General features: G+C 35.1%; 1 protein-coding gene and 1 pseudogene across 2 annotated transcripts; both read right to left on the bottom strand.

Annotated features, from left to right (window-relative positions):
• Positions 1-5,465: 5,465 nt before the first annotated feature.
• LOC142638978 (putative zinc finger protein CONSTANS-LIKE 11) lies at positions 5,466-10,322 on the bottom strand. 2 transcript variants are annotated; one of them, XM_075813056.1, is made up of 7 exons: positions 10,183-10,322; positions 9,030-9,740; positions 8,524-8,733; positions 7,577-7,920; positions 6,643-6,825; positions 6,232-6,273; positions 5,466-5,746 (listed from the first exon to the last, which is right to left on the bottom strand). In XM_075813056.1, exons 2-5 carry the CDS (start codon positions 9,618-9,620, stop codon positions 6,699-6,701), a joined length of 1,272 nt encoding a protein of 423 aa, XP_075669171.1. In that variant the 5' UTR covers positions 9,621-9,740; positions 10,183-10,322; the 3' UTR covers positions 5,466-5,746; positions 6,232-6,273; positions 6,643-6,698. The 2 variants fall into 2 exon arrangements, with proteins under 2 accessions (XP_075669171.1, XP_075669172.1); XM_075813057.1 differs by having other exon boundaries at positions 9,030-9,498; positions 10,183-10,280.
• A 3,406-nt stretch (positions 10,323-13,728) lies between these two features.
• Positions 13,729-14,903, bottom strand: LOC142639817 (uncharacterized; annotated as a pseudogene).
• Between the last annotated feature and the right edge of the window lie 401 nt (positions 14,904-15,304).

Genomic DNA, 15,304 nt, shown 5'->3' with positions numbered 1-15,304 from the left:
TATTTCTCAGCTTGGGCCGAGGAAGACACAGTAGAGGGATCTGGTACTAAAATAGAGGGCCTATAATAACACTGCATTGTTTTAGATTACTGACTCTGTAAGTAGCTTTGGGCGGCCCATGTAGTGAAGCCGACAGAGATGCGGCCTCTTTTCGAAGATAGCCTTGCTAGTTGGGATGCTGGGCTTTTTGGAAAAGCATGAAGTTTGGGTGTAGTTGTGTGTACAGAGTCTCTAGACACTCTAGGCTCTATAATTCTATATTGCATGTGCCTAGAGCTGGCAAATTGATGGGGTCGATCAGGTTTGGATTCGACCTAGTTGGGTTCAGGTTAGAAATTTATTGGGTTAAAAATCAGTTGCAATTCGTATTACCTTTACTTGGATATTGACGGATTGGGTCAACTCGGAGTGACTCGTAACTTATAAAGTTATAATTATACCTTTTACCTTTTCCCAAAAAATACAATTTACACCATCGGAAATGTGTTGGATCGTGGTCATGGCTTGGCCACTAAAAGCCACATGAGTGCTATGGGGTAGCATGAGCCATGGTCGGCTTGGGTGGGGTTGGCCATAGGTAGATTGATGGACAGTGGATGTACATGGTAGAGCTAGGTTGTTATGCCTGTTTGTTGGTTCATATGGGAAACTAGTTGGGTATGGCATGGTTGACAAAAGCATGGCTAGATTGCACAGCGTGGTGATAGGCTGTGGGGTAGTATGGCTAGTATTGGGAGGTGACATTAGCATTGGCCAATCCCTCCATGTGTGAAATGGCTAAGAGCATTGGCATTGGCCCAAATTGCTATTTTACAACTCCAAAACGTTAAAATCATTCATTACCTGGACGTGTAAAGCCCGTGTCCATGTGGGTTTGCATATACTTGGACTGCCAGATAGGTTGTCATGACATGTGGTGCGCTAGAACGAGTGTTAAGTGTAGCAAGATGTGTGCACATGTGGCAGCATCTTGGTGTGATTGTTACCAAACAGGTGGCATGTAGATACCACCTTCAAGGCTTCAACGTATACTTTAATGCTTGCAATATGGAAAGCCTCTAGGATAGCAAGTCCCAAAGAGCAGTTCCAAGACTGGTAATTGCCATGACATTTATTTCTTACATTTTTTGTTTTGAAGTAAAACATTATTCAAAAAATGTTTTCCCAATTTTAGATATTTGTTTGCGTATAAAATGTTGTGAAACTTGAAAAGTATTTTTCATTAACCGTAAAATCCTTTGTAAAAAGTTGTAGAACTTTTTACCTATAAAATTTTGATAAAATACTTTACAAAAATATACAATGTTTTCACCTCATCCCATCTAATGGCAAGGCCATCAATCAAGTGCACCTAGGCAACCAATGCTGGTGATGTAGTGGCCGAAGCTGCCACTCCAATGACTTGTGCCTGCAGACCAATGCCAAGGTTCAATTACTAAAGTCGTCGCTCCAACGACTAGTGCTGACAATCTAATCACCAGAGTTGCCGCTCCAACAACTAATTTTGGTGGTCTGGTCATCAAAGACATCGTTCCCACCATTAGTGCCGGCGGTCCAGTTGCTAGAGCCACAACTATCCGATCATAGGATCTTTGACACCAATGGCTTTGGTGACTGAGCCACCAGTTTTGGTGATTTGTTTGAAAATATTTTACTTACTGTACCAAACACTTGAAAATATTTTACTTCAAAACAAATGGAGGAGTGTTAATTGAAGTTATAAAGGGAGGCAACCACGTGAGAATAAGATGCATAAGAGACATTTAGGCAGCTATAGGAGAGTGCTATGTGAGACAAAACATGTTTTCTAAGCTTATATGGAGGGCCTTGAACTTTAATTGGTAAGAGACCTTTTAAAACTTTGAGGGAGAGACTTTGTGTCACTCCCAAAGAGACAGTATCCTATCAATGAAGAGTTTGGGCTTTACATAAGGGATGTCAACAACATGGGTAAAAGGGAAAGAAATTGGGGCTACGTGGGGTTAGTGTAATTTGTGCATAAGCCCCAATGGCTGGTTTAGAATAAGGTAAAATCCTAGTAAGTGTTTTGTGAGAGGGAGGCTTATTTGTCCTTTGTACTTGCAAGCAAGTTATAGAGGTTGGGAGTATTTTCCCTTATGTTGTGCACTCTTTATTCTTTTTTTTTTTGCTTGGTAAATGCGGTGGCTTGAACCCCCGAGTTGTGCACTCTTTATTCATGCAAAAAGGAGGATGGTTCCTTTATATGTGTAATGAATTAATAGCTAAGGCTAAGTAGGGCTTACTTAGCCTTAGCTAAGTAAGCCCTACTTAGCCTTTGCTAAACAAGTCACAAGTAGAAAAATTGAGATAATTTTTTTCAAAATGACACCTTGGGACAGTGGGTTGTTTAGAAAGTATGAATTTAGAGTTCAGTTGTGTCTAAACTCTATAGCACAGTATTAAATAACATGATTCATTAAATTTATATAAACAAGTCACATAATTTATTAAATAAGTAATGTGATTAAAAATACACTTAATTGATCATTTGAATTGTCATATAATGAGTTAGAGTAATTTTTCTCAAACCGATTTGGAGGTAAACTCCATCCGAAATTTTTTTCCTTTCGTTTTTTCTTTGGGCAGTTTTCACATCTCAATCTTTCATATCTCAATCTCTGCCAACTCATACACGTACGTGTCTAAATCAATTTCAGAACCAGCCTGTGACTTGCTACTACCAAACAAGATACTTAAAATTCCCACAACGCTTCCAGGAATCGGTTTGAGTTTTTGAAGTTTCAACCACACATGTGGACTAATCTACCAACGTTAAAACATTGCGTGGACAAGGACATTCTTTCCAGTCTTGTCTTGGCGCGTACGCTCCATGAATAGGGTCCAAAAAAAGAATGAGCATCGAAGCTTGTACGCAAAAGAAGTCAAATCTTGTCCTACCGGCAAAGAACTCTAGTGGGGAACTTGGTGGGTTCCAAAATGCATGCCTTTAATTCTAGGCCATACAACAAAGTTTCTTCTTTTTTAATTTTTAGTAACCCCAATTGACTTGGTAACCACTCGATGAGAAATCATGGCTCACAACGTTCCCTCCAGCATCTCATAATGCTTAAAAAAGGCTTATCAATCATGTTATAGCTTCTGCTAATTTGTCAAACTTAGTGGAGTCAAATTCTCCATCGTGCTAAATTACTAATAGGATCCTCGGCCACAATAACTTTATAATATTAATTCCAAATATTTTCTCCACCACAAAGTTTTTCTTCTTCATAATGCCTTTGATAAGTTTATTATATGATCAATATCTTTAAAATAAGGTAAAAGACACAATGCCACTTTTGTCATGTAGTAACACTTTTTGTCATGCAGTGGTATTCATGTCATTATGTTGCATTTCCAGGAAAGAATTCACATTCATTTGAATCAGTCAAATAAATAATATTGGCATATCATGCTTTTACATTCCCTATAAAAGGCTATCTTTGCTCCAAGTTCTAGGCCATACCATAATTGAGAGATTTTAAGAAGATGTGCAAAGGTATAGTCCTAGAAGAGGGAAATCTGCCTATACCCCAAGGTGTTGTTTCGCCTGAGGCCACAAGTACTGGCTCGGTTTCTTGTGAGCTTTGTGACTCAAAGGCTTCACTATATTGCCAAGCTGATGATGCTTTTCTATGTAGAAAATGTGACAAAAGGGTTCATGGGGCTAATTTCTTAGCCCTCAGACACATTAGGTGCTTTCTCTGCAACACATGTCAAAACCTTACACAACGTTATCTCATTGGAGCTTCGGTCGAGGTGGTGCTTCCTACAATTGTTAGTTGGTCAGAGAGAAGCCAATGTAATTCCAACACTGAAAAAATGTGCTCAAGAAAGCTTAAAATGCCTTTTCTGTTTCTCTAATTTTTAAAATTTTTTTAACTATTTACAATTAATATTTTCTTTACTTTTTCTTAAAAAATTTATTGTGAGGTAGTGTAGTCTTTGTTTGATTGATATTGGCTTACATGTCTTTGTATCATTGAGCATAGAGTAGTGAATTTCATATGGAAGACCTGATGCATATGGGGAATGAAAATCACCAATTATTTTATCAATTGCAATGTATCCAAATCTAAGCTAATGATAGTTTGAATTTCATATCGATATAACATGTTATTATGTCATATAATCTGGTATTCAGCCTTCTTCTCTTGTAATTGTTGTTATTAGTTGTAATTTGTACCAGGTTATTACACAGTATTTTCTTTAAACTTCAATGTTGATAACAGTTTCAGCTATAGCAATCCCTGATCAATAATCTGCTGGCACAAACCGCATCACAAAGCTATTAAATTGTCTGTATTGGTAAATGGTAACACTAAGTATCATAGATAGTTCACAGATGATTGCAAAGTTGATTGAGAAGTAAATTCTCTAATCAGAGATTATGAATTATCCAGTACTTCCAAGAATCCCAACGGTTTGCTTTAATCAGAAATTGAAGCTGTAATTAAATCAGCTGTGAATATCCTCACTAAATCCATCTTCAGAACCGTCTATAAATCAGTCTCTGCAATTGCTTGCCTCCCAAAGTTTATATCATAGAATTTGATTGCCACCCTTATAAAGAGTGAAGAATAAACAAACAAATTTAAGATGACACCCTCTCAGAACTTCAGACCAGCATTACAAGTTATACCACGTCTTCTCACTTCTGCAGTTTGTCTTTCTTTCTTTTTCTTTTTTGTGCCAAAAAGTCTTCTGCAGCTTGTTTTTAACTTCAAGGGTTAGGCTATGATTATTGATTAGATTATAATTTATGCTTTTCAGTGGCACACAAAATCCAATAATAAAGAATTAACCACTCAGAGTTTTCCATTGTGGATGTAGCCACTAAAGACAAACTATGTTAATTTCTCCCGTCCTCCATTACCGATTTACTAGAAGTAGAGATTGATCCACGCCTAGGAGCCTTTTTGTTAGAGCCCCTTTCAAGTAGACTAAATATAAGGACCTACCGACTCCACTAAAGCTAAGTCAAGAATCTGCTTTGAATCTACTCTATCTCTTAATTTTTTTCCTGATATTTATTTTATTCTAACATAATATTAGAGCTATACCTATCCTTTTCGAACATCTCCTATTGGTACATCCTATTGATTCATTAATCAAATTCTTCTACATTCATAACAACTGAGTTGCTTATGACAATTACCATACATTCTTTAAGATTAACTTCGCTGAACTTGAAGCGAAAAAATAATTCCCTGAATTGATATATGTATCATATTTTGCGGCACATATAAATCAATGGTTACTCATCCTATGTTTATTCTAACTGGATTCTTGAACATTCTGCTTCACAAAGAACAACTCATTCTGGCAAAACTATGACACTTTTCCTTAAACCATCAAAAAGATCAACATCATAGATTGTATCCTCTTTTAAATTTCAAGTAATAGAAACAGTAGAACCGAGACGCTTTAAATACAAAACATACCTGTGATGGAAAGGTAAGTGTTACTTATCATTCTTAAATATTGAAGTTCTAGTTTTATTACAATTTGTAAAATATGAATCTGGAATCAATACATGGAGTAGAGACTGATTAAATATATGAATGCAACTACAATAACAAAAAATGACTTGCAATATGGTTTCTGCCTTAAGAAAGGTTGCTGGAGCTGGCATCAAAAGCAAGAGGAGGTTTCTACATAAGGATAGGCAAAAGAACATGACCCAAAGGTCCTCACTCGACGTTCTTCATCAATTCCATTTCCTTGACTGAATATCCATTGCCATTGCCAGAGTATAAACAAAAGATTAAAATATTGATTAGTAAAATTGGAAACAATTGTTTCTATTTGAGTGCCGTAGACAAATTAAGCGTCAAGAAGACATCTATAGATCATCTTAATGGCATACAACCAATGCTTATACAAATAATGAAGTTCAAGTGTAACATTGCCTATGAGATTGTTAGAAAGAATAATTGGTGAGGTGGCATACAGATTGCCAGAAATGTGACCATGTCTAAATTAATTTATTCTAAGTGACTACCAATGCTGAAGATCCATCATTGTATGCATGAACTGTGCTGTAAATTGATGAAAGGAGAAAATCAAAGATAATGCTAAATAAGGGAGCATTCTTAAAATCTTTTTGTTTTTATTTTTAATATTTCAATGATTTGAAGATTAAAGGAACAAAGTACTAGATATATATAGGATTTGGAGAGAGAGAGAGAGAGAGAGAGGGAGGTAAATAACCTGTAGGAAGATGATGCTCAGTTGACTATGGACAATCCCAGTCTGAAATCACAAAAGAACAAACAGAATTGCATAGATAAGAACATGACACAAAGCATAAGGGTTAATAAGAAAGAAAAAAAAAGATCTATTCCATGTGTTCAATCAAGCAAAACATTAACAGCATGAGTAATAATAATATAAAATGAAAAGGCTTGCAAAGGTATATAAAAAGAAACCTGTAAGATTTTCCTATTTACAAAATTTTACAAGAAAGAAGCTTTTCTTTATGCATCATTATTGAGTTAGGAACCTATTTTGATAATGAGAGAAAGCATATTTTCATCAGATAAAACTGCATCTATCTGTTAGATTAAGTTGATATATATCTTCTCTTGCAGGGAATGTAACATGCATTTGCTGCAGGAATACCTTGTCCAATTAGGCATTGTCTTGCAAGGCAAGACATGGAGATTGGGTAATATGGCTCAGAAGTCACTTGTCGTGAGGGGGTCATAATCATATACCTCACCTTGTTTCACAAATCTCCCTTTCACACGCTTTCTAGTATCAGCTCTGGCTTTACGAGAGGCATATCTTATTTGTTTACCAAACCTATACATGAAACACATGCCAAATCTATTAGGAGTTGACTGTTAGTAGAATTTATGAGATATTAATGAAGTACTGGATATATAAGGGCAGGCTTCAGTGAATGAAAAACATAAATCTACCAGTCAGTTCAACCAAAATGAAAACAAAAGTTACTCATAATAATATTATTCTGATATGAGAGGCATAAACCGGAACCATGACTTCTAGAAAATAAATAAAAATAAGAAGAGGAAGACTTCAAAGATAGGCTACATACTTTTTGAACTTTCTAAGAGAGAACATCTTCAGAAATTCATGATATATTTGCTAAGATATGCTCACATATAAATTTTATTTAGAAAAGTCTAAATAAAATTTTCTGCAATGTAATTCGAAAATTATATCAAGCACAGTTGCATCACAGCCTCTTGTTATGATAAATTTTTAGCAGAATGAATTAGGAAATTTCTATATACTCATAAATGCTAATTTCAGGTATACAAGAGGCATCAGCAGTTTATGTTCCATTACCCACACTTCCCATCTTAGATAAGATGCCTGTTAAAAAAGAACACATGAGTGACTGTGATAAGTGGAACATAGTTTAGAACACTTGAAAGGGCAGAGGTAGCAAAGATGTCTTTCAAGCACTTTTGGAAACAAAAGGATATGTATAACAAGATTATAAAGTTTTTATATTTATTTTATAAGTAAGATTATAAAGATATCATGTTAAATTATCATTTAATCAAGTCAGAGTTGAGACGTATACGTTCGACTTTTCTTTTTTTCATTATATCTCATCTTAGCTTTATCCCTTGCTTGTGGGCAGCTAGCCTCCAAATTTGATTCCCAAGGTGATTCAACTGTCAGAAATACTGGTGATAATCCACAATCTTGATAATCAGCTGCACTGCTTTCACCTGTGATGTTGGATAGTGAAAGTGATATGCTTGAATGAACTTGCCCAGTAGGAAACCCCAGATTGATGTTTCTGGTGTGAGTAGGATTCAGAAGTAAGCAATTTGGACTACCACTAACAGGCATCATACTAGCTGACCCACCAACATGAGAGGACTGAAAACCCACACAATCTTGCTGTCCTGACGATGATGCCTAAAACGTACATGAGGGTAACTCTCAGTCAAACACAAGCAAATTTTGTAAACTTCAAAAGTATGTGGAATTCAAAGAAAGGCTATTGTTTTCAGCCATTTTGACAGGTAAGTCTATAGTAAAGGATCATTCCTAACATGTCAGAGTAGAAATGAATAGTTAAATGTAGTAGCAATGCTTAAAGGCCATATTTGAGCCTTCCAAATTAAAAAGCATGCCCCAAAATTGATCTGTACAGACTTGTGGTTAAATTTTCCAGAAATCATGGAAATGGATATCACAGTGTTGATCATTAACAATCCTATAAATAGTATTTCATTTGACTGAATATGAAACTTGAAATTCTAACACTAGGATTTTGGATTTTGTTACCTGCATTATAACTTTATAAGTCAGCAGTATTCGACATGTCATTATGAACCTTTGTCAATAATTATGTGCACTGTGCAAACAAAATGAATTGGATTTTTGTGTATGAATGTCTTACATGTTAAATCTCCATGAATATTTCAAGTTGGACAAGAGAATTGAGGAGAAGAAAGTGGAATAATAATTAAAGATGACTTAATGGAAAGAGCTATAAAGGTCAAGAAAAGATAGAACCTCTAAAGCACTCTCAATAGGACCATTAGATTCAGTGACTGAAAGGTTTTTCTCCATCGATAGACATTCCATTCCTCCATCCTCAAACTGGTATCTAGTAGAACCTTGGGGACAGCCAAATATCTCGCCATTTTTCAATGACACGTCATCCATGTTGAGGCCTTCACAGAGATCATCAGTATCAACAAGATCCTTGAAATTCGAAGATTCCTGAAGTACATTAAATAAATCAATGCATGACTTAGAATTACCAAAGGTCCAAAAGTACAGTTACTTTTTTTGGGGGACAAAAGTAGAGTTACTTGATGAGGAAGATTAAACATTAGGGAGATAAAATTATAGTTCAAAATCTCAATGCTTACCGAATCAAAAAGGTAAGCATTTAACCTTAAATGGATAAAGACACCACGAAAACTAGTTAAATTATAATATACAAAATTTTTAGAACATATCTACTTACTCTACCAATTTAAGAGAAAAAATGGAAATACAAACTAAAAAATTACCTTTGGTAAATTTGATTCTTCAGAAAAGAAAGGTGCTTGATCTCTGCAGTATGGCATGTAATTTGGATTTGTTGGAATCAAAGAAGACAGCCCTGTCCAAGACTCAAACTTAGAGCAAGGTTCAAGTTCATTCGGTTTAGTTGCCACCAACTCCAATGACCCCTCATTATCCTTTTGTTCAAAACAGTTGTTGATGCAGTTCTCACTCATAGGCTTTGTAGTCAAGTACTCCCAACCACTATCAAAATTACTTGAAGAAGACGAATCAAGAAGAGAAGACCAAATCCTTGACAACTCTGTCAAAGAAGGACAACCTGTATAACAATTCAATGACTGGCGTCGATGCCCCAGCCTTGAACACTCATTACCATTCCAATCACAGCCTTGACAAAGAGACATTTTATCATCCATGCAGCGGACAATTGCAGGCTGGGAATTGCACTTATCACATAAGAGTGAACGCATGTGCCTACGGGACAAAGAATTGGCAGAGTGTACACATCCGTCACAATGCAAGCAAAGGCGTGCCAAATCCGATTTACAATACACCACTGCCCTCAACACACCACAAAAATCACACGGAGGCTCCATACTTCCCTCCTTTTAACTTAATTAAAAGTAATTATTTTCCTAATGGAATTAACTGAATCAAAGCTCTTGGTGGGAAATCTGGTTTATTGTTTCAATGCTCAAACCACTGACTCCGTAGTCCTTCAGAATTCCATAACAACCAAAATGTAAACCATCATCACAAAATAACAAATACACAGCAAAAAAATATATTTAACAATAAGTACGTGTCCAACTAAGAGTTTTTCAGAATAAAATATCAATCCCATCATCATTTAAGTATTCCAATTGCATTTTCATACTCTTAGTCCAATGACCTATATATAGATAAGATCAATGAAGAAAAAAGAAATCCTTCACCATTACATAACAACCAAAAAAAGCAAAACCTGCATCACACACTAACAAAAAGCCATCCAAAATTTTACTAAAGTATGCATCAAAGTATCAAACTATATATTTGTTTTTAAAAGTATAACTTATCAAATCCACCGTTGTATCAGACTATCAATACTGTAATGGCATTTCACATTGGAGTCCAATACATAAATTATATCAATGATAACGGAAAAGAAGCACTTACCGGTTGCCGAATTCCCACCAAAGAAAGATGTGTTTAGAACATATTCAACCAACATCAAGAAACTTAGATTCCATTAATGAGAGCAAGGAAAGGTGAGGGTTGATAAAAAAGAAAGCAAATACTACTTTGATAAAGAAGCAAAAGGTTATAGCTATTGGAGAAAACAAATGTTGAACACTTGAGTAAGCTACGTCGGCTTTGGCATTGGAAACACTGTACGAGGGAAGCTTAGCTCGTTATTTATTTAAGTGTTTTTCCTAGGCTTTGTGGGTGTTCGACACGTGGCAAAACGTGGACATTAGAAAGTGATAGCATGGTGACTTGGATAGGCATAATTCGGATATGCTATGGCCAGCCTTATTGCTCGGACAGTGGACTGGGCTGGGCTATGGCAATGAAGGTAAATAGATGAAAGATTTGGGGCAAGAAATTCATGAAGCATTCACATACAATGCTATCATTGTCAAATCACAATTTTACATGTGTACTTAATTTTTCAAAATCAATGTGATTTGTTTTTGTTCATGCGAAACTTTTGTTACGCGTCCTAGATAAAGGGTTTAAGAATTTGTGGTGGTGATTTGGGAGTACTGATCATTTTTCATTTATTTATTTATTTTTTTTGAGTTTGGCTGTCTAAGCACTTCAATTGGATTTGGTCGTGTTTTACCCTCCATGACATGTTAAATCTATCTAGTTCTTAGCCTTTGAAATACCAAGCCAAACCCGTATATAATTGGGCAAAGATTAGGTCATGTATACTAGACTCGTTAAGATATGAATACATAATGAATGTTTGACACATGTTTGTATTTCAAAAGATTCAATGTCCAAAAGTACTAAACTTAAGCCGGTTTTTATACAATTATATACTTAGATTTTGGTCCTAATTATCTTTTCTTTGTTAGTTTTAATTGGGGCCATCTCTTTTTTAATGATGTAGATTTTTTTTTATTTAGTTTATTAAACAATTGTATGAAAATAATAATTCCAATTAAAAAAAGTTAGATCAACCATGAATGTTAAAAGCTTGTAATACTAAAGAGTGTTGTAATTCAATAATATTAATTGGTATTTTTTATTATATTTAAAAAAAATCAAAGTTTATGATATCTAAATTATGCAAACCAGTGTCTTGCAAACTGTATACACATGGACACGTTAAGCTTTTGAATTAGAAGTGGATTTTTTTGGGTGAATGAGAGGTTGCTGATTTGACTCCTGTTTGTATCGACTTAGCATTTGGATTGGTTCTTAACTTCTTATCCCAAAGTCAAATAGGTATAACACATGTTATTTAACTACCCTTGTTTTATGGCGTTTAATCCTTAAGCTGTTCTTACTTCTTACTTCTTAGCTTCGACTAACTCTCTCAAACTTTTGTTCTTATCCATTCGAGACACATGTCTGGCTTCTACAATGTAGCTCCGAGTCTCCAGAGCTCTCTGCCTTAGAGCTAACCAGGATTCCGCTTGGTAAAACTACTGTAAATGAATTTTAACTTCTCAAAAAAAAATTATGATATAATGAATTTTGGCTTAATATATTCTTTTGAACTCTTACTTTAAAAGTAATAACAAGTCTTCTAAAAAAAAAAAAGTAATCATGAGAAATGAAACTGAATTTAATTACAACACATAAGAAGTAAATGTTTTATTTAATAATAATTTATTCCCTAAGGTACGAGTAACATATTTATTCATTAAATCATATATTATTTTTCCGGGCAAAGCCATAAAACATACCAGCCTAACCACAAATTATCAAGTTGTTCACGTCTTTTCCCTTGCTACCTAAAAGTTTCCGTCGTTGCTTAACCTGAGACCGGTTAAATATTATGTCAGGTCTAAGTCGATAACTTTAAATGGGGCATGAGTTTTGCCTCTTTGTCTTTGAAGTGCATCCATATTTGGCCGAATTTTGAAATGGATAGTAACATTATAACCTAATTATCTTTTTTTTTGGTAAGTAACCTAGCTAAATGTAAAACCTAGTCAACATCAAAAGGATATTCTCCCTTTAGAAACAACATATGCTGTCAACCATCTATGGGAAAAATAAATAAATAGATATGAAGCTCAATTACTGGACTGCTAAGTTTTTTTTTTTTTTTTTTTTAAGAAAGTTTCAACATATAATATCTGGTCCTAATGATAACTCTTTATCATCAAATCAAGACACCAATCAGTTAAAATCTCTACCTCTCAAACTCTTAGGAGTGAGCTCATGACCACTAGACCAACCACTCCCGATGGTCTCTCTCATGGATAATGCTGACTATTTTCTTTTGCTTGCCATGGTGCCTATCAGGGCGGCCCAAGATTGCTTGAGGCCTAAGACGAGAATTTTATAGGAGCCTTTTTACATATAAATATTACTTAAATAATATTTATTTATTTATATTTAATTTCAAATCAATTATTAATTCTTACTAATTAATATGACCAATTCACCCAAAGTGAGCTAATAATAATTACTATATAGGTTTTACAAATTGGCATAAGTAACACCAACTCTATTTTTATCACATCAGTTTGTAAATTTTTTTCCTAAAATTTGTATTAACTTTAGCATTTTTCATACACTTAATGGTGACTGTGTTGTAATTTTATTAATTCATATTTTTTTTTGTGGAGAAAATGCTAAACTTATTACAAATTTTACTACAAAAAGCTTACAAACTGATGTAGCAATGAGGTGGCACTCCAACAAAATAATAAATGAGTATTGAATTACTCAATTGGTGAAGTATCAATTTGTAAGACCTTAGTAATAAAACTTGTAATATATTAGCATAACTTTAATATTTTAGAGCATCCACAGCATTGGAGCTAAAAATTTAGTTTTTTAGCTCCACAAAAAGTTACTTTATTTATTTTACCTACTCACTTTACAAAACATGTTGCAGCAGTAGATCTATTTTAGCTTTCAACACAATAAAATAATATAAACATCACAATAAAATAATATATCCACTACAATAAACAACAATCACAACTACTCGCAACCGCTACCGCCGCTACCATCGACTCTTCCACCGCTACCGCAATCGCTACTGCCACCGCTACCGCTACCACCACTGCCGCCACCACTGCCGCCGCCACTGCTACCACCACCACCGATTCTTCCACCACCGCGGCTGCCACCGTCACCAACTCTTCCACCACTGCCACCGCAATCGCTATACCCGCCACTACCGCTGCAGCCACCGCCACCACTACCACTACCACTACCACCACCACCGATTCTTCCACCACGGCAGCTGCTGTCGCCACCGACTCTTCCACCACTGCCCAAATCATACTTATACATTTTTTTTTTTACTAAAACAATTTCTCAATCATCATGATAGCGTAACAATAATATTTTGTTTTAACTCCAAATTATATATATACAAAACTCAAACTAAATTATGAAATAGAGGAACTTTATAAGAAAACATATAAAATAAAACACATATTATAGCTGGAACAATGTAGTCCATAGATTACTCACATACATAACTCAAACTAAATTATAATAAAACTCACACACTCGCACAAATTCCTACGACTCGCCTTGCAATTGCCATAAATGTTCAACAAGGTCCTTCTGGAGTTGAAAATAAATTTCTCGGTCTCTAATGCGTCCATACCTCTCAATGTATGACAGAAATCCATCATTTTGTTCATGTAACACTTGCATAGGAGGATTATCCACTCCATCAATTTGTTCATAATCCAAGTTTACCACTTCATTATCATCCCACTCATCTTCAACAATCATGTTATAGAGAATTATGCACGCTTTCATGATCTTTTGGAGTGTTTCAAGATGAAAAAATCGTGCAGGTCCACGGACAATTGCGAAACGTGCTTGAAGCACTCCAAATGCACGCTTAACATCCTTCCTATACGCCTCTTGGGTTGCTGCAAATAATTTTCGCTTAGGTCCTTGTGGAGATGGGATTGTTTTCACAAATGTTGCCCACTTTGGATATATGCCATCAGCAAGGTAATATCCCATTGTATAGTCATGACTATTGATTGAGTAATGTACTGCAGGACCACGTCCTTCAGCAAGTTCATTAAATACATGAGACCGCTCTAACACATTAATATCATTATTTGACCCAGGTAACCCAAAAAATGCATGTCATATCCAAAGATCATATGATGCTACTGCCTCCAAAATAATAGTAGGCTCACGAATATGACCACAATATTGACATTTCCATGCAGATGGACAATTTTTCCACTTCCAATGCATGCAATCAATTGAACCTAACATACCTGGAAAACCTCGGCGTTCGCCATGAGCTAACAGTCTAGCAATGTCTTCATTGTTTGGCTTTCTCAAGTATTCCACAGAGAAACATCAATTACCGCAGTAACAAATTTTTTCAAACTTTCTAATGTAGTAGTTTCTCCAATCCGCACATATTCATCTACCAAATCCCCTGATACTCCATACGCAAGCATTCTAAGTGCAGCAGTTATCTTTTGTAATGAAGATAAACCAAGTTTGTTAGCACTATTTCTTTTTTGGACAAAGTAAGAGTCATGAGCTTCTACCTTAGATTGAATACGGAGAAAAAAAGAACACTTCATCCGAAATCTCCTACGAAATAAAGCAGGTGGATATATTGGCGTGGGAGCAAAATAATCAAGAAAAAGCCTCTCATGGCCTGCCAAATGATTACGTCGAATAGAGCGATGATGTTTAGGTTGTGATGTTTCCATAACAAGTTATTCGATTATCTCATCCTCATCTGAGTCATCAAGAAGCAACTTGTGAAACAAAGAGCGATTCATGGATGCAACCTTCAAGAAAATTGGAAAACAATTATTACTATAAATGCAATTAAAGTCAAGTGACATAAGCCACAACAAATTGAATATAACCAATTTACGCACAAGTCACAACACAAACAAGATGAACAATAAATTTAAAAGTTTACTACCAAAATACTATAAAATACTTTAAATTTTACTTGCTCTCATTTCTATCAAAGCATCAGCAACAACAACAACAACTCAGCAAAACAACAACAACTTGCTCTCATTTCTATCAAAGCAAAACAACACAAACAAGATGAACAATAAATTTAAAGGTTTACTACCAAAATACTATAAATTTTAAG

Source organism: Castanea sativa, chromosome 6 (assembly GCF_040712315.1).
Source record: "Castanea sativa cultivar Marrone di Chiusa Pesio chromosome 6, ASM4071231v1".
In the NCBI taxonomy this organism is placed as follows: Eukaryota; Viridiplantae; Streptophyta; class Magnoliopsida; order Fagales; family Fagaceae; genus Castanea; species Castanea sativa.
The sequence above is the reverse complement of the archived record's forward strand: the minus strand, read 5'-3'. Positions and strand labels throughout refer to the sequence as shown.

Bases quoted from the DNA above. Each gene is read 5' to 3' on its own strand.
- LOC142638978 (XM_075813056.1), bottom strand. From the start codon at position 9,620: ATGGAGCCTCCGTGTGATTTTTGTGGTGTGTTGAGGGCAGTGGTGTAT. The intron at 7,921-8,523 runs GTTCTATCTTTT...TGTACGTTTTAG, and splicing joins CTATTGAGAGTGCTTTAGAG to GCATCATCGTCAGGACAGCA. The intron at 6,826-7,576 runs GTATACGTCTCA...TTTCATGTATAG, and splicing joins GAAAAAAAGAAAAGTCGAAC to GTTTGGTAAACAAATAAGAT.